The 22,571-nt window shown below is 35.4% G+C and overlaps 1 protein-coding gene and 1 long non-coding RNA gene across 2 annotated transcripts; one reads left to right on the top strand and one right to left on the bottom strand.

The window, feature by feature from the left end:
* Positions 1-16,545: 16,545 nt before the first annotated feature.
* LOC125676514 (uncharacterized) lies at positions 16,546-17,657 on the top strand. Its single transcript, XM_048914369.2, has one exon. It carries the CDS (start codon positions 16,794-16,796, stop codon positions 17,655-17,657), a length of 864 nt encoding a protein of 287 aa, XP_048770326.1. The 5' UTR covers positions 16,546-16,793.
* Positions 17,658-21,684: 4,027 nt separating this feature from the next.
* Positions 21,685-22,199, bottom strand: LOC130053412 (uncharacterized). The gene is made up of 2 exons (XR_008801992.1): positions 22,065-22,199; positions 21,685-21,849 (listed from the first exon to the last, which is right to left on the bottom strand). It is a non-coding gene; the product is annotated as an uncharacterized LOC130053412 (long non-coding RNA).
* Positions 22,200-22,571: the final 372 nt, after the last annotated feature.

Here is a 22,571-nt window from a genome sequence, read left to right as displayed (position 1 = left end):
ATATAATAATAATCATGGACTCAAGTGTTTTGTCCTTTAAGTCAGCTAATCGAGAGAGAGAAGAGGGGGAAGAGAGAGCTGTTAATATAATAAACACTGTGCCTTATTCTAGTTTTCATATTTGAACCTTTTTTTATCTATTACGGTTAATTGATTAATAAATAGGCGAAAATGAGAAAACAAACCAAGATAACTTGAATTTTAAAACCAGCACGTGCGCGTTAGGAAGACAGAGAAGCGGATCTCAGACGGAAAAATCCATATAAACAAAACATATGTTCAGAGTAAGAAATAAAAAGATATCTTATTTTGTTAGATCTATATTTGTATCTTCAAACTGTTACTGACAGTTTTTATTTCTTGAAAATATCAGGCACTTCTGAAGAACGAATTACTGTAGAATCATTTAAATTCGTGGGGACCAATATTCGTGGATTGCTGAATTTTTACAGGTTCGTGGGGACGTAATTTCGTGGATTTATATATTTGTAAGAAAGATAACTCTGGAATTATTGCTTTTGCTTTATTCGTTGAGGATGTAAATTCGTGGGTGAGAGGTACCCACGAATTCCACGAAAATTGAGCCACCATGATTTCTAATGATTCCATAGTACGTGATCACCCTTTACCACATTGTCAATTAATAATCTTTAGTGCAATTATCAGGTCCTATTTTTACTTCACATAGGTGGGGGTACGTCTATTTCTAATTCACAAGGGCGGGAGTAAACTGTTGGAAGACAGAATCACCAAAGACTACGAAGATATTGTGAATGAGAAACTCCAGTATATTTTTATTTCAACTTCAGAGTACTTGTTCGTGGAATCAGAGTGGTGTTTAACAAAGTGGATGACCGATCACAAGATACCAATATTTCCTTTTTCCATTTTTTTTTAAAGAAGCAACTGTCTACGAAATCAAAAAGTCTAGTCTTTAATTTATCGTGAGGAATGGTCGTGTAAAGTATTAAAAAGTTATGTTTTGATGTTGTTGACTTGAGAAAAGTTTTGCGATTTCAAATTTACTAAAAGTTCTTTAGCATGTCTTACAATCCACATTTGATTTACATCACTTCTAGCGTAAGTTGTGGTACAGTACGTTTTAAGTTTCACCTTCACACCCGTTAACATTTTCTCTAGGAGCTTGGTAGAACATTTACTCAATCCAGCAATATAACCTTCTTTGTAAGTTTTTTTTGGTGAAGTTTAGGAATTCAGTATAGGTACGGTAACTCATAGTCATCCATCCCACTGACTGTGATATTAAGTGTGTTCTAAACGGAAGCATTATTTTTAAAGAATTTCATCATTTGAAAGGGCAGTTGCAGTTTAAGTGCGATTACCAAATGTGAAAGTAATGTCAAATTCGTTTAAAGTGCAGGTTCTAATAATTAGTCTTATAAACAAAGACAATGTTGTTAAAGCGTTGTCAGCTAGCACCAAAACATATTCCTCATTTCTGGTTTACTAAACACAGAAGGATAGATACATGTAGTTCGTACGTTAGTTTTGATGTGTCTAATGCGGGATTTTGATATTCCTGTTACAATTTTAATCCATTCTTACAAAGTATTAAGTTCTTTGTCATATTTAGTCATTGTCTGACATAATATTCGACAGAATTCACAACAGAGATGAAGTTATGTTGCCAATTGAAACACCGACTTTTTCTGACTTTAGGACCCTTTAAAATCAGTGATTTCAGGTCCTCAACGTTACCGGTATTGGCGTGTACATCTGGCCTATAGTTGAAAGAAGACGAAGATCAAGAACACGTAGATTAATTAGGTATACGATGGTCTATATCTAGGCACTGGAAAGTTTGTGTAAAATAACAATGTTTGAATGCAATGGTATTAGTACATTCGTTGGACATACAGGGTGTATACTTGAACTTGGGATATATTGGAATACAAGACTGAACGTTTTCATGACGAAGGATGTTGTTGACGGCATCTATACCTGTGTAAATTTGAGTCTAAGGAACTGTCGGCACGATTCGAAAGAAACATCATTCATAATCCGCGGTGGTTTAGAACCTGTGATAGACAACATCTACCGTATATAACGGGTTAATGTTTTTGCGTATCACAACTTTTGAGGAAATACCCAAAATACTGTTATGTTCTTTGTTTGCGAATCTCCAAGTTACAAATTAATTGGCACTTGACAGGCTTCAAGTTTGTTCAGAACAGACATTACTGTAAGTTACGCGTGTTGTCACTCAACAAGTTAACAGGTGTGTGTATAGAGTGATAACGACTGACTACCTTTTAAGATGATTTGTACTACACCCGATATGGCGAGTTTCTGTTCACGAAGTTATTCTTATATTGTAAGAAACGGTATACAATCGGTGTAAATTTTATGCGATTCAAAGAATACTCGCAAAGAAAGCGAAAATTGGATTATCGCGAAAAAAGATCCGTTATACGGTATAATCATAGAGTTCAGTCTATATTCTGGTGTTGAAATATCCAAGTATGGACTAGCTTTGACTTGTTCAAATAAAGTATACAAACCTCTCAATAGAATAGAGTAAAGCTTTGTGCGAATATGATGTGGACCTAATTGTCTGTTGACGTAACGTAAAAGTGAATCAAGCTTAACATCATATATACTTGGTCTTTAATGAATGATGTCCATTACTGCTTGTACGTCTTTGTGTATTTCTTAAGTCCAATCATATTCACGTTATTTCCTTATGGACTAGTCAAACTTCCTACATTTTTTACATTATTATTGCATCCGTTTGAAAATGCAGTGCCTAGAGTCTTTATCCAGTGATCTTCTCGTGGTCTACAAAAAAGGGCACTTGCTTTTCGATTGTGAAAGGCAAAAATAACGAACAGTGATCAATCTCATAACTCCCACAATAAATACGAAATAAAGAGTTGAGCAAACACGGACCCCTGGACATACCAGGGCTGGGGTTAAGTGCCTAGAATGATATGATGGTAATTTTTTCTTCTAGAATACTGACCCTTATGGACAAGATAGAGTGGTCAGGGGAATTAAAATGCTTGTAAAGAAGTTGGATACCACAATTATTTATTTGAAATATGTGCCCCAATATTCTTTTATTAAGCGCACCCTTAGTTTCTCCCACAAATTAAGACACGTAGGTTACACTCATTAGCGTGGATAACATTAGAAGATTTACAGGTCAAATTGTCAAAGATAACAGCTGAAAAAGTAGCATTCATCAACGAAATTTAACGAAATGCATGTATAATGTCCGTAAAATGTGTGTGGGCGAAACATCACCCCCTCATCCGAATTTTTACTTTGGATTGATTTACTTCGAAATAGGTAAAGGGAGTATACAACATACATGCATACAGAATTTCCCTTTCAAATTCGCGAAGACCAGCTGATAATTCCCCATAAACAGAACAGAAACGAAACTACATAACGTAAAAGTTTCTTTCTTTTTTACGAGAGAGAGACAGTACAGAATAGTACAAGTTTATGTTGTGGTTCAAAAAATAACACCGTAATCAGTTTAGTGGGATTTGATTGGACTACTTTTTCAGAAAGAGGTAAGAAATAATAATAATAATATTTACCTCGTGAAGTATTGAATAATTGTAAATCATTTCAAGGTGCAATATTTGCAAGGTACATAGAAAAACAATCTATGAAAGAATGGCCTCAGCATGAAACTACATTGTATATAAAAATGATTGATGAAAATGTGAAGGTTCATATATCAAACAGTGATCAATATCATAATATCTACAAAAAATAGAAAATTAAGAGTTAAAACACGACCCCTGGACATACTAGAGATGAGATCTAGATCAGGTGCTTAAGAGGAGTAATCGCCCGTATCCAGGGGTCCGTGTTTGCCCAACTATCTATTTTGTATTGCTTGTAGGAGTTATGAGATTGATCACTGTTCGTTATCTTCACCTTGCATACTAGAGATGAGATCTAGATCAGGTGCTTAGGAGGAGTAATTATCCCTGTTAGCCGATCATACCTGCCGTAAGGTTTATATCTTGATAAGATAAACGGAATAATTCGTAGTCAAAATTACTATGTAATGAACGTCCTAACAATTGGTATAAAACATAGCAATAAAGAATTCAAGTGACATTACTCAATCGGAGTAATACTGTTCATTTACTACATGTATATGTGTATACTAAAGTATAGTGCTGAAATACCACTCTATGGTCAGCCCCTTCTATAAAAAAAAAACCCCAAATAATTTGAACTTGTGAGTTTGAATTTTTAAAGACAATGGTATGTTTGAACACAAGTGAAGTGTGAAGATGTGTTAAGATTTTCTTTTATATTAAAAGTTTTATAGAGTGATAGAATAATATATACAGCGATATGAGACCTCAACCCTGCTAAAAGAATCAATTTTTTTCTTTTTAAATACGAAGTGGATCTGAATCTCTTTTAGTTTCCAAAGAAAGCTGCTACTGTTTTGCAGTCATATATTTTAAATATATGTTGCAGCCTGCTGTTATGACAATCAAACCTAATAACAATACATTCAGTGACATACATGTAAGGTATTACTAAGCAAACCTGCATTTACAGTTTTTCGAAGTTATCCACTAATTGGTTGAATATTGTTTAACGTCCCTCTCGAGAATATTTCACTCATTGATACGTCACCAATGCCGATGAAGGGCTGCAAAATTTAGGCCTATACTCGGCGCTTATGGCCATTGAGCAGGTAGGGATCTTTATCGTGTCACACCTGCTGTGACACGGGACCTCGGGTTTTGCAGTCTCATCCGAAGGACCGCCCCATTTAGTCACCTCTTACGACAAGCAAGGGGAACTGAGGACCTATTCTAATCCGGATCCCCACGGGACTATCAACTAATTAATTTAGTGATTTCTAGTTCCTTGCAATAACCCCCTCATAATCCTGCACACTTATACAGACTCACTTCGCTTACAATTTATAATTCGACAAAAAAAAAAAAAAAAAAAAAAAAAAAAAAATTAGATTCCAAACGTGTGTTATACTCCATCTCTTGTAAATCGCTTTTTAAGAAATCTTAATTTTTTTATGAATCCATATTGCTGAAAGCGCACAACTCTAAATACTACGCGCAGGGGTCTAACTTTGTAATTTGTAAACCGTCCAACATGTCCTTTGTTCAGGTTTTCTTCATTATCGTGGTTATTATTCATAAGTACTATCATTTCCACGATCAATGTATTGTCATGTTTTAGTGCTTGGATTTCTTTCGTTGGTGTAATTCTGGAAAGACAACCAATGAAGGACAAGAATTTGCTAAAGAGTGGAAAAACCTGTCTACAAGAATAACGATTTTTAGGTCACTTAATTTATTCTTTGAATTTACTATACTTGTAGTTGGAGACATGTTCTAAAATTGACATGAGATAATCACTCAAAATAACTCTACATAGAACAAAAGATATTTACGTTAAAAGTTTTGGTGAAGAACAAATTACACTTTTAAAAACCTTCTATACACTTATCTGATTTTTGACGCCACCAATTATAAATGCCTCATATAAATGTCTGCATGGGAAGTCATTCGTCGCATTGTTTCATCATAGGGTAAACCTTGTCGGTTATAGGTACAGGAGCATGTCTTACGGAAAGATGTTTCTTTTCTTTCCTCTAATTTCAGCCACATGTACATGTAACTATATAATGAACTTTCATCAATGGAAGTCTGAAACAGGACCGGAAAAGCCCAATTTTCTTTGTCCGGACATTTGTTTCAATAGGGAAGAGTATGACCGATGTTGCTCATGCCAGGGAAAACCAATATGGGAGCTAAATTCAAACATCAGCTATCTTGCAGTTTACGTTGAATATATAAACATATTCGGGAGGTCTGAAATTCTCAGAAAAGATTCCTCTGCATCCTTCCACTGGTTACGTCATGAAAATGGCAGAATGAACCGTTTACCGGACAATTTATGCGAATATAACGACACCTTGGTTACTTTAAGCCTAAAAGGAAACAAAATACAAAGTATTGAAGGAATTAACTGCATGTGACTTTTGGATTATCTAGATTTAAGCGATACTTCAATTTCATCCGTTTCGAATGAAACGTTTTCTGACATGCCAAATTTACGAGTCCTTATCATGACGAATACTAGCATACGGCGACTCGAACCGAACACTTTTATGGCCACTGAGGGTACGGAAATCTTTGTTACGGATTTATCGAAAAATGATTTCCGTTCTTTCGATATCTCTAACATTTTCTTCAAGCGCAGAGTCTATTGCAACATGACTTTGGCTGGTTGTAACATTACATTCACTGAGACAAATGATATAGATTTATCATTGGATAATTCGTATGGTGGAGGGGAACTTGTCTGTGCTGATTCTAATATTAACACACACCCGATTCAAATGGTATTTGGAAAGACCCAGGATGATCTGAAAAACATGTACAAATATAATATCGCCGGGAGATACACCTTTGAGAAACTGGACTTACCTTGCGATTGTAACCTGGCAGAATTATTACTCGGTGAGCAAGATTTGTTAAAAAACTTTTACTATATAGAAGGCGATGATAAATACACGTGTACTTCACCGCTGCATATGAAAAACGTCAGTGCTCTAAATGTATTTAATGATTCGTCGTTATTAGATGAATTTGTTTGTCCAAAATCAAACTTTTGTCCACCATATTGTACCTGCATAGAGCAACCTAGTCACTATCGTATGGTAGTGGATTGTTCATATCAGAATCTCACGCGACTTCCACCATATTTACCGGAAACAATCTATAATATAGAGTTGAACTGTAGTAATAACCTGATTTCTAGTGTGTATCCGGTCAAATATCTTGAGAATATCACCGTCTTGGATTTATCTGGAAACCAAATTACGGAGATTTCTGACACAGTTCCTTCCAGGCTAAAGACACTAGAAAAAATATCCCTCACGGACCATAGACTGTTTAAACTCTCGAGGGAATTTTCGAAGATTGATGCCGGCAAGGTTTGGTTTGGACTCAGCGACGTGCCTTGCAGTTGCGATGAAAAATGGATCAAAGCATGGAGGCTAGTGTCGAAGGTGAATATTTCAAATCTTCTTCTGTGCCGAACAGAATCTGGAGATATCTTTCGAGCTGAGGAGGCCTTTGACAATTGTGATGATAATGATTTCAAAAAAATCTTTTTGACATTGTTCCTTCTTCCAGCAACAGTTTTGATCGCATGTTTAATTTTCAAATTCCTAATATTTGATTGCACCATAATAAAGAATCGTCTCCGAAAAAGGCAGAATACAAACTATCGCAATGATATCTTCTTCCTATTTGACGATTCGAATGAAGATGTCACCAGATTCGCTCTTGATATTTATTTACATCTTCATCACCAAGGATATGAATGCTTTGTTCCACAAATTCATGGTGACGTCGGTGAAGTTCGTGAAGTCCAATTGTATCGTAATATTAGAGAAAGTCGTTCAATTGTGACAGTATTGTCAATGCCGAAAGACGATGACGTCACTGACGAAGTAAGCGTCGGGATGAACTATGCATGGAGTGCGTTCTCCTCCAATGATATTGAAAATATTTTAGCTGTCGTGTTTGATGGAAGGCTCTCGAAGCAGAAGGCACGTTTTCCGTATTTAAGTGCAATGAAGCGCTTTAATCGTGTCTTTAAAGTTACAAGCAGAAAATACAGCGTAAAACAGAAAGTGGAAGAGGCTCTTCCCCCACCGTCTTTTAATTAACAACGCCGAACAGTTTCGCTTGATCTAAATTGTCAATGAATAGTTTATACACTTTCAAATTCTCACTATGACCTGTTTAGCTTCCCGGACATCAAAGAATTTTACCTTTTGTTTAGAAAATATTGTTATAATATATGATGTGAAATTCTCATTATCGAGAGGTTGTAGTCGGACAGATTTGTCACAATGATATTGTAGTATATACTATATCTGATAAAGGTTATTCTGCTATTAGCAAATCTTACATTGGCGGTATCAGTCACAAATTGTTGAAATTGACCATTTGATAAGTCAAGTGTAAAGTCTATCTAATGCAAGGTGAAGATAACGAACAGTGATCAATCTCATAACTCCTACAAGCAATACAAAATAGATAGTTGGGCAAACACGGACCCCTGGACACACCAGAAGTGGGATCAGGTGCCTAGTAGGAGTAAGCATCCCCTAATATAGTTCAAAGATAAAGAACGGATAGATAATTGTTTAAGAGCAAATGTCCTTTAAAACAGTGTCCCTTGTCTTAGCTGGGGCATAATGTCTGTCTTCAAATATCAGACTATTGATTTTATGAATTTCTCTCGCGTTAGCATTTTATTAAATGTACTCCTTGATATCAATTTTAAGTTGGCTATATAAACAATGTTTTGCGAAGCTCAGCGCTTATGGCCTTTAAGCAGGGAGGTATCTTGCTGAGGAACAGGATATGCATTTCTTATAGTCTAAAGAAAGGTAGAAGGCATGTTCATAGAACCATACTTTCAGAAACGTTACAAAGAAATTAGATAAATATTGACTAATTACAATATATTGGTGAAGTGTACCTCTGATATTACCAGGTGTCCGTGTTTGCCAAACCCTGTATTTTGCATTGTTTATAGGAGTTAAGAGATTGATCACTGTTCGTTATCTTCACCTTTCATTCCCGTGTTATATCTTTTATCAACATCAATTATGGTAAATATGCGTTGTAATCAAATCAACTGAATTATGAAATGTATTGTCAGATCAATACTCTTCACCAACATTGATCTTAAAATACCACCGGATACTCACCACTCCTAGACGTAAACGTTTTATAGACCCTATTCATTAAAATTTGATGTATGTTTGTATACAACCGTGCTCGGAAAAGTTGCTATTTTGTAAGGAAGATACATTTATAAACATTTTTCTGTGTTTAAACAATATCTATTTAGTAAATTGAATAAATCGGTTTAGTCTGTAGGAGCCCTCTCCCGTAAGATTAGTATGAAACACTGCATATCGTATTTTTGGATTTCTCATACTTTTATACTTACTCCCTTCCAATATACATTTATACTTATAGATGTTCTAGTAATAATTTTAACTATTTTGATTCATGAAACGATATACATAAAAATACATACATTTTAATTCATAAATGACGAAATGAAATACGACCTTGGCTAAATGTAAGTGGAAGAAACCCAATCTAATCGAAAGTTCTCCCATGTTTACATGTCTCTGTGACACATTTTTAACACATTGTTTTTTCAAATCGGGAGAGAAAGCAGTCGGAGTTGTTGACTATACGTATTGTCACAAACATTCTGAGGAGCAGAAATAAGAAAAGGAGGCTTCACCACTTGTGATGTGTTCATCAGTATATCCACTAACAATCACTACTAGTATAAAAACAAAATACGAGGTGTCAGCTAATATCCGTTATCAAAATAAGGCACAGTTCCACTCATCCTCTCCGTTGCTACGTCCGTGTTCTTAACTCAAAACCATGTCAAATTGTACACAATGAAAAATAATTATACAAATAAACAAACAAATACATTGCTATATTAAAATAGGAGAGAATGGAGGTTTTTCAATAGATTGAAACAACTCAATGCATACATCTATACTTATGAATTAACAATTTTTGCCAATAAACTTCGAATCGTTTGCTCCAGAGTTACTGCTTGCACCTTTAATATTGTTTCATATTTGAGGTGAAGCCCGTAAGCTATGATAGAATCTTACGTTGATTAGTACATCTTGTAAAATTGATTAATAGCAAAAATGAGAGCAAAGTGGCGGATCTAAGCCATGTTTTTTTTTAAATGACAACTTAAGATAATACGATATCTAGTAAATCCGTTGTTTATCGATGCTTGATTCTGATCTTACATAAGACATAAGTTATGATAATTTTTGAATAAATAAAATATGTGTTTGTTTCTTCAATCTGTTATTTTAGTGTTGAATCAGCCTTGTGGAAATTTCCAGAACGAAGCGCCCAGAACGTGGCATAATCATACAACCAATCACACATTCTCGGGCCTTTCCAACAAGCCGAGAAGTTGCAATTGGTTTACAACATGATCAGCATACGATTGCGTAGGAGTTCAGTATTAGTTATACTTATCATAGTTTTGACTAGGCCCATATTTATCATTTTATGAAAGTTTATAATATTACTCCTAGCCTATGCATCTCATTCAACGAAAGACACTCCCCCACCCCCCATTCCGAGACCAACGATCTGACACATCGATAAAATTTTAATTACGATATTCATCTGATATTTTCGATGTTCTTAATTTTTTCCGTGATTATACAAGTCACTGTGACGACTTTTTGTGATGATTTATCAACAGTTACTGATACGTACAAACACATGGATAAACACAAAAAAGTTTTTATTTTGGTTGAACATGTGTTCTGACGATACAGATCTTGAAAGTAAGTAATAAGTCGAAAACTGTCCAATATATCAGATATCAAATGGTCCGGGAAGTTCGCGCCGTACAACTTTAAAGTTAAAACATTTTTCCGAAATTAGGTTGTACACTACTTGACAATGTCCAAAACATTAGGCCACTGTTTACAATATAGCAGTTTTTCTGTTTATCATTCATATAGTGCATAATGTATGCAATTATTGCTTTTGACGAGAAGAAACGACGTGTATTCATAATTCTGTCCTTAAATCGTCGCACTAAACAAAAACTACCATTATAAACACATTCGCAAAATTGAGTTTCAAATTTTGAAATTATGAACGACCATTCATTTTGTCTTTGGTCAACTATTCGGTATGACCGATTACAATTGCATCCGTAAATTCATTATCTGATTTTCAGTACGGAGAGAATCATTTATGGTTTGTTTGTTTTGTTTTTTGTTTATTTTTAACAGTATTTTACATTATGTATGTTATTGTGTATAGCATAATAAGGATTAGGCAGCAGGCAGGCAGCGAAATTAAAGAGTTCCAATAGTTTCTTTTTTAAAATTAGCAATATACAAGACGGTATGTGGAGATATAGTGTATCAGTAAATAGATAATACAGACTATAGGAACTCTTCAATTTCAGGAGATAAAATATTGCGCCATGGAAGACTTCATTTGAACGGAAAATTTAGTGCACATTTTCATTTTAGGATTGATCTTATGAAAGATAGAAATATCTTACATACCTTTCTTTCATAGAATATCTGTATTTCTATCTTTCATATCACGTGACGTTTATCTTACATATCCCGTGGCGTCATAATCAATACACAACTAGCTTGCAACTTACCTCACCTCGATTCACGAACACTACCGTCTGCAAAGCTCTTATACAAAAAAAACGACAGATTGTAATGTCCCTGATAATCTCCAGGTGTATGTGACCGGACACAGAAATACACATTCCTTGAACAATTACCGCACAGTCAACAACAGTCACAAATTCCTCATACACCTAGATGTCATCCTGTGCATTATGCCAGTTCACAGAAACCCAGCCCACATGGTCTATTACTTCTAGGCCTACCTCCACATTCACTCTGTCAACATCTACTGTCCGTGTCTCAGGTGAAATAAGTGCCTTCAATGTTCATGCGACTCGAGTCCTTGCACGCGTGGAAAACGAAAGTCTAGCCATGCCCATATCCACCAACAAAAACCACTTGGAATCTCTCTTCACACACTCGTCATTAAATAACTGCTCAATTAATATCAATAGCAATGCTCCTCTAAGAAAAAAAACGTGCAGTTGTGGATTCATATTCTGATCAGGTCTGTCAAAATGTTTCGCGCTGATGGACTGTCGAGTTACGTCATGCATCACCCTGATTATTGATTTATTCAAAGAGGAATAACTCTAATACAATTCACTAATACACTCGTCGGCCAATTTTTTGTCGGCAACGTAGTTGCCAAAACGAGGGTCGTAGAATTCGATTCTGGTGTTATTTTTAATGTACAGCGAAAAATTAAATAATTGGAAATTTCTCAAAATGGCGTCGCTAGGCACAAGGAAAACGGAAAACTCTAGAAATGTGAGAGAGAAATACTCTCTTATGAGTTGCCATGAAATATTAAAAAGCAAAAAAGCGGTAAAACCCTCGGCCAATCCTCGGGTTTCACAGATTTTTTGCAACCCTCGGGTGGAATCACCTTATATTTTATGGCTACTCATAAGAGAGTCTTATCATCTTACATACCTTTCTTTCATAGAATATCTTTATCTTACATACGTAGTTATGAGAGAAAACCCCATCTTTACTTTTCTACTATTAGAACTTATCCGCGATTGAATTGGACACATCTAATTCACTTGATACAATCTAACAGAACAAACTTGATATTATATAATTGAAGCCATCTTTTATTGAACAAAATTTATTTTTAATAACTTATGTTTGAAGATGGGTCTAATCAATTAAAATTAAGTTCAAATACTAGTATCATAAAACAAGACATGTTTCCTAACTCAATATTCTCAAATATTTGACACTATCTTGAATTATTATCTGAATAAATTAAAGAAAGGGTCAAATTCTATTAAAAATGGGTCTATTTCAATACGAAATTTGACCTATTTCTAGTCGAATTGATTTAATCTATATCTACTTATTGAATTTAACCAATCTTTGATTCGTTTAGGGATATGTTCAATAATTTGAAGATGAACCTTCATATGAAAGGGTAGCTAAATAAAATTTCAAAACTATTTCACTTATATGGCACATGTATGCATTATTCAGTATACAACTTCCATTTTCAAGCAAGCAAATAAACAAACAAACAAAAACACAACAAATCCCTGTGTAGTTAATAATAATACTTGTACTTCCTACTTTTATTCAATTAAGGCTTCAAAATTCCAATGTCTGGTTTTTACTTCCAAATTCACTATAATTACCTTATATCCACTCATGCATGCACGGGTTCATGTCTAATCTATTCATAAAAGTAACAAGTTCATTCATAAACGTACCCAGTATACAAATATATTCATAAAGTACATAAATCTATTCATAAAACTAATCAAATTTATTTATAAAAGAATAAAAACATACAAATCTATTCATAAAAGTACGGAAGCCGATAGGTGCCAGGGTATAGAATTAATATTTATTTAACTGGCGGCCGCCACTTAATTTAACTGGCGGCCGCCACTTATTATCTGGCGGCCGCCACTTATTAACTGGCGGCCGCCATATAAATTAACTGGCGGCCGCCAGTTATTTTATCTGGCGGCCGCCACTTAATTCATATATGGCGGCTGCCAATTGCAAAAACAATGTAATTCGTATCGCTGAGTGATTATTTTGGAAAGATTTAGAATAGTACGCAAACACGCAGCATCGTTTTTCAAAGTGTAGGGACAGTCGGAGGAGAAATTGTCTTCTACAATTGTTGACAAGCAAAAAATGAACCTAAAATGTCTCTTTTGTCCAAACTTTGTACTCCTAAATTGGAGGGAGGGGGCTCCGTTCATTCTTCAATTGATCAGTTCATTCATTATTACATCTTTACCATTCATTACTACCACCAAAAGAGTGGGGTGGGGGCCAATCCGCCAATTAATCTTATTTCACATGTGAAAATAATTATAGCTTGCATGTGAAAATAATAGAAATTGAACGTTGTCAAAAAAATGGAGGGTCAGCCCCTTGGTTCTACGTATTTAACATTACAATCGAAAAACAATAATTTAATGCTCTTAATTGTGTGTGTGTATATATATATATATATATATATATATATATATATATATATATCACATACATATTACTAAGCATTGGGGATGGATTGCACCCCTTTCATTTTGAGAGAGAGATAGAGAAAGAGAGAGGAATTGAATAACTGGTGACAGCCATATAAAAGATTTAAATTGAGTGGCGGCCGCCATATAAATTAAGTGGCGGCCGCCAGTTAAATAAATATTAATTCTATACCCTGGCACCTATCGGCTTCCGTATAAAAGTGTACATATATATTCATAAAAATATAAAAATCTATACATTAAAGTTTACAAATCAATCCATGAAAGTATAAAAATCTATTCACAAAAGTATATACACTGGCTGCGCTCGCCCCTATGGTAGCATGCACAGTGTAAACATATCAATTAATGATAGTGACACGTTGGATACTTAGTACTTTATACCTGGAGCTCTTACATCAGATCGACTCTGGTTTTCGAGGCGGTTTAGATTTACGTAGCTTTATATCGTGTAAAAGCTACGGCTATTCACTGCAATTCCATGAATTTCAAACTTTGGAGTTCAACTTAAGGTTTTATACCTCTACATCAGGTGATTTCACAGTTTTACAAGAGAATCTCCTTGTGCAGCAGAGAGCGACATCGATTTCTATATTAACGTTTGACTCGTATATATAACAATCGCCGACCTTATTCTGGATTACCAGCTGTGCAGCGCATCGACCTGGGTAAGATAAACGATGACACGGTAAAAAAAAAAAAGGTTCATCCATAAATGTTTTGCACATTCAAACGTCATGCTAGGTCAAAAGGTCATAGGGGACACTTTATTGCAAATAATAAGGATACTAATTATAAACCAGACAATTTAGGTGGTAGGTCACCACCCAATACCCAACTGTTAGTCAATCCATTTACAGCAGTCTGATTTAAACCACCGCCTTCTTTTTACAAATGTAAGACGAGTGTAAGGAAAATGGGGATGTATATGACAAGTGTAAGGAAATGAGGGGTTTTATTAGACGAAACTAAGGAGAAGGGGTGTATTTGACAAGTGTAAGGAGTGAAGGGGGTTAGAAAAGCCCTGAATTATTCCTGACGTTCACTAACCATGTAGGCTACATGTGGTTTTCAAAATTTGTGGTGCAGATAATTACAGTTATCAGCACGGTCGTCGTGCGTATAATCGCGCCCCGGCGGTTTAAAAAAAATCTTTTAGATATTATCTGTGTAGATCGTAGTAGTTGTCAATATTTATATTTTGTACCCCCCCCCCCCCCTCTTCTTTTCAAAAGGGATGCTACGACGTGTCTGGATAATACTGCCTTGATTTACACATGCATTGCTGTTGTAATGCATTATAATCTATTACCTATGTGAAATTACCATTGTTGATAAATCACCTACCCCCCCTAAAACACCACACTGCAATGGGTCCGGTAGTCGGTAAAGGGGTATCACCGAAATTTTACATTTTTGCGCAATTCAGAATTAACAATTTAAAAGTGTAAAAAAAAATTAATTGTTTTATTATGAAATGGAATCTTCAACATGAAAAGCAACTTTAGTGCCAATACATATAAGAGCAGGTGCTTGAGAGGACGAGTAATCACCCCTGTCGATTGGTCACAACTGCCGTGAGCCTTACGTCTTGATAATATAAACGGAATAATCCGTAATCAAAATTAGTATGTAATGAACCGCCGAGCAATATTGGTATGAAGCATAGCAATATAGAATTAAAGCGACATTATCCAAACCGAATAATACTGTTCATTTACATTGAGAGCACGACTCTTCCATTTGGTGAATTATACGAAACTATATCTGTGTATACTAAAGTATCGCGCTGAAATATCTGCTATGGTCAGCCCTTTCCATAAAAAAACCCAAAATCATTTGAACCTGTGAGTTTGAACTTTTAAAGGCAATGATATGTTTAAACACAAGTGAAGTGCGAATATGTGTTTTAAGATTTTGTTTGATATTAAAATTTGGAGATTTTGTTTGATATTAAAATTTTGAGATTTTGTTTTATATTAAAATTTTGTTTGATATTAAAATTTGGAGATTTTGTTTGATATTAAAATTTGGAGATTTTGTTTGATATTAAAATTTGAAGATTTTGTTTGATATTAAAATTTGGAGATTTTGTTTGATATCAAAATTTGGAGATTTTGTTTGATATTAAAATTTGGAGATTTTGTTTGATATTAAAATTTGGAGACACTGACGCAAGAATAAATACAGCGACATAAGACCCGAACCCTGCAAACGAAAAATCCGGAAGTATTTTTTTTTTAATTCAAAGTGGATCTGAATCTCTTTTCTTTCCCCATAAAGCTACTGCCATGCAGTTATATACTAGTATTGTGTACAATATGTTACAGCCTGCCAACCGATTAACAACAAACCCAATCACATGCATGTACTGTATTACTAAGCAAAGCTGTATTTACAATTTCTTGAAGTTACCAACTACTTAAATTATTGATTGTTAGGTTCCTTGTAATGACACCCCCCCCCCCCCAAATCCTACACATTCATATAGATACACTTCGTTTCTTATTCAAAATGCGATAAAAATTGGATTCCAAGCGTATATTATACCTCTTCCCCTATACGTCGTTTGCTAGGGAATCTTGATGAAATATTTTGAAAATAATTCATATTGCTGAATATCGCACAATTCTATATATATATATATGTATTACGCGCGAGGTTTGAATTTTGCAAGCTGTCCCATAATGCCTTTTGTTCAGTTTTTCCTCAGTCTCTTTAAATCTTAAACAAAAATATTTATTATCATTTGCAAAAACACTGTATAATGTCATGTTTTAGTGCTTGAATTTCTTTGGTTGTTGTAATTCAGGCAAGACAACCAATGAAGGACAAGAACTTGCTAACGAATGGAAAATCCCGTCCACTATAACACTGATTGTAGTGCATTTGATTTAGTCTTTGAATTTGCGATAATCTTGTGTCATGTTCTGATATTGGGATGGATAATCACTAAAAAGTAACTCTAAATAGTACAATGGATATTTGCGACATATCTTTTGACGAAGAACCAAGTACTCTTTTAAAGAACCTTTACACATATCTCCTTTTTTACATGTCTCCTATAAATGTCATTCGTCGCATTGTTTAATCATCAGGTAAACCTAGTCGGTTATAGGTATAGTAACATGTCTTATGGAAAGATGTTTCTCTTCCTTCCCCTACTTTCAGCTGCTTACAATCTGAATATAACAAATTATCATAGCTGGAAGTCTGGAACTGGGCCGAAAAAGCCCAATTTCTTTTGTCAGGACATTTGTTTCACTCGGGAAGAGCACGACCGATGTTGCTCATGCGAAGGAAAACCGATCTGGGAACTAAATCCAAACATCAGCTATCTTCCAGTGTACGTTGAATACATCAACACATTCGGGAGGTCCAAAATTCTCGGAAATGATTCCACTGCCTCCTTCCACTGGCTACGTCATGAAAATGGCAGAATGAACCGTTTACCGGACAATTTATGCGAATATAACGACACCTTGGTTACTTTAAGCCTAAAAGGAAACAAAATACAAAGTATTGAAGGAATTAACTGCATGCGACTTTCGGATTATCTAGATTTAAGTGATACTTCAATTTTATCCGTTTCGAACGAAACATTTTCTGGCATGCCGAATTTACGAGTCCTTACCATGATGAATACTAACATACGGCGTCTTGAACTGAATACTTTTATGGCCACTGAAGGGACGGACATCTTTGTTACGGATTTATCGAAAAATGATTTCCTTTCTTTCGATATCTCTAACGTGTTCTTTAAGCGTAGAGCCTATTGCGACATCGCTTTGGTTAGTTGTAACATTACATTCACTGGGACAAACGATATAGATTTATCATTGGATAATTCGTATGGCGGAGGAGAACTTGTCTGTGCTGATTCTAATATTAACACACACCCGATTCAAATGATATTTGGAAAGACCATGTGAATGACCTGAAAAACGTGTATCAATATAAAATCTTCGGGAGATACACCTTTGGGAAACTGGACTTACCGTGCGATTGTACCCTAGCCGAATTATTAAAAGTCGGTAAGGACGGTTTCGTTAAGAAGTTTTATTATATATCAGACAATCATAAATACAAATGTTCTTCTCCAGCGCATATGAAACACGTCAATGCTCTAGATGTATTTGATGACTTGTCGTTGTTAGATGAATTTCTTTGTTCAAAATCAAACTTTTGTCCATCATCTTGTACCTGCATAGAGCAACCTAGTCATGATCGCATGGTTGTGGATTGTTCATATCAGAATCTCACGCGACTTCCTCCATATCTACCGGAAACAATCTATAATATAGAGTTGAACTGTAGTCACAACATGATTACTAGTATACATCCGGTCAAATATCTTGAGAATATCACCGTCTTGGATTTATCCAGAAACAAAATAACAGAGATTTCTGACACAGTTCCTTCCAAGCTACATGCATTAAAAAAGTTATCCCTCACGGACCATAAACTGTCAAAACTCTCGAGGGAATTTTCGAAGATTGATGCTGGCAAGGTCTGGTTTGGACTCAACGACGTGACTTGCAGCTGCGAGGAAAAGTGGATCAAAGCATGGAGGCTAGGGTCACAGGTGAATAATTCAAATCCTCTTCAATGCCGAACAGAATCTGGTGATATCCATGGAGCCGAGGAGGCCTTTCACAATTGTGATGATAATGATTTCAACAATAACTTTTTGACATTGTTCCTTCTTCCAGCAACAGTTTTGATCACATATCTGGTTTTCAGATTCCTAAGATTTGATTGCACCATAATAAAGAATCGTCTCCGAAAAGGGCAGAATAGAGAATATCGCTATGCTATCTTCTTCCTATTTGACGAATCGAATGAAGATGTTACCAGATTCGCTCTTGATATTTATTTACATCTTCATCACCAAGGATATGAATGCTTTATTCCACAAATTCATGGTGAAGTCGGTGAAGTTCGTGAAATCCAATTGTATCGTAATATTAGGGAAAGTCGTTCAATTATGACAATATTGTCAATGCCGAAAGACAATGACGTCACTGACGAAGTAAGCGTCGGGATGAACTATGCATGGAGTGCGTTCTCCTCCAATGATATTGAAAATATTTTAGCTATCGTGTTTGATGGAAGGCTCTCGGAACAGAAGGCACGTTTTCCGTATTTAAGTGCAATGAACCGCTTTAGTCGTGTCTTTAAAGTTACAAGCAGAAAGTACAACGTAAAACAGAAAGTGGAAGAGGCTCTTCCCCCGCCGTCTTTTAAGAATCAAGGCCGAATATTTTTGCTTGATACAAATGGTCCATAAACAGTTTTTACATTTTCAAATTCTCACAATGACCTGTTTTACAACCCGTATATGAAAGCCTGACCTTTTGTTTAGAAAACATTCTAGCATATGATGTGACATTCGCCTTATCGAGAGATTGTAATCGGACAGTCACAATGATACAACGTGAAGTGATATAAGTTAATATAAGTTATGACATTGCCATACGGTACACCTGTAATAAAACGATTCTTGTCTCCGATAAAGTTGCATTCTGTGAACTACATGTAAGGTGTAAGGTAACGAGCAATGATCAATCTCATAATATAAAATAGATAGTTGGACAAACACGGACCCCTGGACATACCAGAAGTGCGATCCGGTGCCTAGGAGCAAGCACCCCCTGTCGACCGGTCACACTCGCTGTGAGCCCTTTTATCTTGATCAGTTAAACGGAGTTATCTGTAGTCAATATCAGTGTGCCAAAAACGGTCTAACGATCGGTATGAAACAAGTCAGACAGCATTTGTATATATGTAATATTATGTATAATACTATCTTTGATCAAGGTTATTCTGTTATTAGAAAATATTACCTTGACGGTTTCAGTCACAAAAATTTGACCTTGACCAATTAATATATCAATGTATAGTTCAAAGATGTGTGCTGAGGAACAGATAGATAATTGCTTAAGACCAAACGTCCTTTCAAATATCAGATTATTGATTTCACGAATTTCTTTCCCATCGGCGTTTTATAAAGTGTTATCCTTTATATGAATTAGTTTTAGAATGGCTATAGATATGTTTTGCGAAGCTAAAATTGATTTTAACAAAAATGCAGAATAATGAAAAATTCTGAGGAATTTGATTGATTGTACTGATGTACAATGTATATTGTTTAAGGTTCCTCTTGAGAAGTTTTCACTCATATGGAGTCGTCACTATTGCCGGTGAAGGGCTACAAAGTGTAGTCCTATGATTGGGGCTTAACGCCTTTAAGGAGGGAGTATTTTGTTGGGGAACAGGATTTCCATTTTTTCAATCTATACAAAAGGGAGACGACATATTCATAAAACCATACTTTCAGAATTTACAAAGAAATTGGATAAATATTGATCAATTGGAATATATACCAGTGTTATATCTTTTATCAACATCGATTATGGTTAATATGCGATGTAATGAAATCAACTGAACTGTCAAATTATGAAATGTATAGACTGTTTCACAATAATTTCCTCATATGAGCATAACTACTTCCACAGGACAAAGCTATATTTGAGCAACGCCTTTTTTCGTACGAGAGCGATTATTTCAAGCGATTGATTGATTGAATATTGTTTTACGTCCCTCTCGAGAATTTTTCACTCATATGGAGACGTCACCACTACCGATGAAGGGCTGCAAAATTTAGACCTATGTTCGGCGCTTTAAAATGGCCATTGAGCAGGGAGGGATCTTTATCGTGCCACACCTACTGTGACATGGGACCTCGGTTTTTGCGGTCTCATCCGAAGGACCGTCCCATTTAGTCGCCTCTTACGACAAGCAATGGGGCACTGAGGACCTATTATGACTCGGATCCCCACGGGATTATTTCAAGCGAGGAGAATAAATTGTTTTTATATGAAAGTGTATGTGTTTTATTTCTGATATAGAGTTTGGGGTTTCGATGTTGCGTTGTGATAAAATTAAGCAACATAATTTACGAAATATGATTTTAAAAAAGAGCATTGAACTCGCAATTTTATCGGAATACGCGGGAACGTCTGTGTTTACATTGACAACGAAAATGACACATCGGGAGATTTCAAACTCAAAAAACTGTTCCCATGGCTGAAATATCGATAAAGTTCAAAATGTCTGCATGTGAAGGAATCATCACAGATATTTTAGGTTATGACCCCACCACCCACACACGCTTCAGTTAGCTTCATAATCGACATTATTGCCAGATGCCATGCTAAGATTGTGGTCTAAGAAATTTATAGGCATATGATTTTGAGACTAACGGAAGAAGGGAAACGGATAGAAAACCGGAGAACTTGACAAGGTCGTAAAACACTTTGAACCTGGTTTTTAGCGCAAATATGATATATATCGATGTTAGGTAAGAGGTAAGAAATAAGTTTCGAAACCTAGTTAATATATTTTTTATTAAAACCCTACTGGTATTTACTGGTACATTTAAGTTTTAGAACTCCTTTGATTCAATATAGTGAAAGGTGAATATAACGAACAGTGATCAATCTCATAACTCCTATAAGCAATACAAAATAGATAGTTGGGCAAACAAGGACCCCTGGATACACAAGAACAGTCCTACAGCCACATCAGTTGACTATATATTTATGTGCCTCCATCATCTCCACCTGAGTCAGGTCTGGAGTTTTAACACCTCAACATGTAACGAAAGTATGCCAATGGCGTGTACCAAGACCCATGAAGATGGAAATGGAAACCCATTAAGGGGTGGAATTGTGGCCTTTGCTTATTTAAACGACGGAAGCTTTGACCAAACTGAGCAAAGCAGGGGGGGGGGGGTTCAGAGAGAAGAAAAAATAAACTTTAATCCACACCAGCTCCATGCAGTAGTTAAAGCTGCTGAAAGAGTTTTTTTTTAAACAAAACTAGCAGCCATTACTTTGAATTTCAACCAGCATCACTGACATAAACGAAATATACAATAATTATCAAATATCACTTTACAACTTTTTTATTTAAATAAAAATTCTAATGACAAAGACTTTTAATCATTTAAAATACCAAACGTCGTTAACTCATGGATGATCATGTTTCAGACATATGTGAAATATCCCGGACGAAGCTCCTGACATGGCAAATAAGGTAGAAATTGGTGTGACTGAAAATCTTTTGGAGAAAAAAAGATATGACAGCTCTGATCTTATCTGAAGAAAAGTATGTTTATAATGTTATAAAGACAGATTTACTGCTTGATTTCTTAACAAATATTCCTTTACAATATAAAATAACTCTTAAATTTAATATGCCAAAACAATTCGAGATATTGTTATATGTTGAGATCTATATTTTACAAAGTGAAATCGATTTTGAGATCAATTTACCTTGACTACGTTTCTGACATGAATTTCGAAAGAAAATGAAGCAATTATCCTTCAATTCATCTGGAAAAAAACCGTATCCCCTTCTTTCCTCTCGCATCGTCTCGATTAGCACACCTATACACACCGCGGAAACGCTCCATAGCAGGATCGACGAGATTATTAAAACGAAAGAATAGTTTTCCGTAAAATAGAACTTGCCTTGCGGAGGTATTAATGCGCATGCGCGGAGAGCAGCGCCACAGTTACCGTGAAGGACTCTATTATTAGATCAATGCGCCTCACCAGCATTGATCTTAGAAATATCATACTAGGATACTCTCCAGTCCTAGATTTAATGTCGTTTTATAGACCCTCTTTATTAAAATCTGAGGTATGTTTGTAAACAAGCGTCCTCAAAGAAGTTGATATTTTTCATTAAAGATATGTACATTTTTGTGTTTAAACAGAAACTATTCAAAATTAAATAATACAGGCTTAGCATGTAGGATCCCTCTCCTTTAAAGATGT

Source organism: Ostrea edulis, chromosome 3 (assembly GCF_947568905.1).
Source record: "Ostrea edulis chromosome 3, xbOstEdul1.1, whole genome shotgun sequence".
NCBI classification, from domain to species: domain Eukaryota; kingdom Metazoa; phylum Mollusca; class Bivalvia; order Ostreida; family Ostreidae; genus Ostrea; species Ostrea edulis.
Note: the sequence above shows the minus strand (reverse complement) of the source record. Positions and strands in the feature narration are given on the sequence as shown.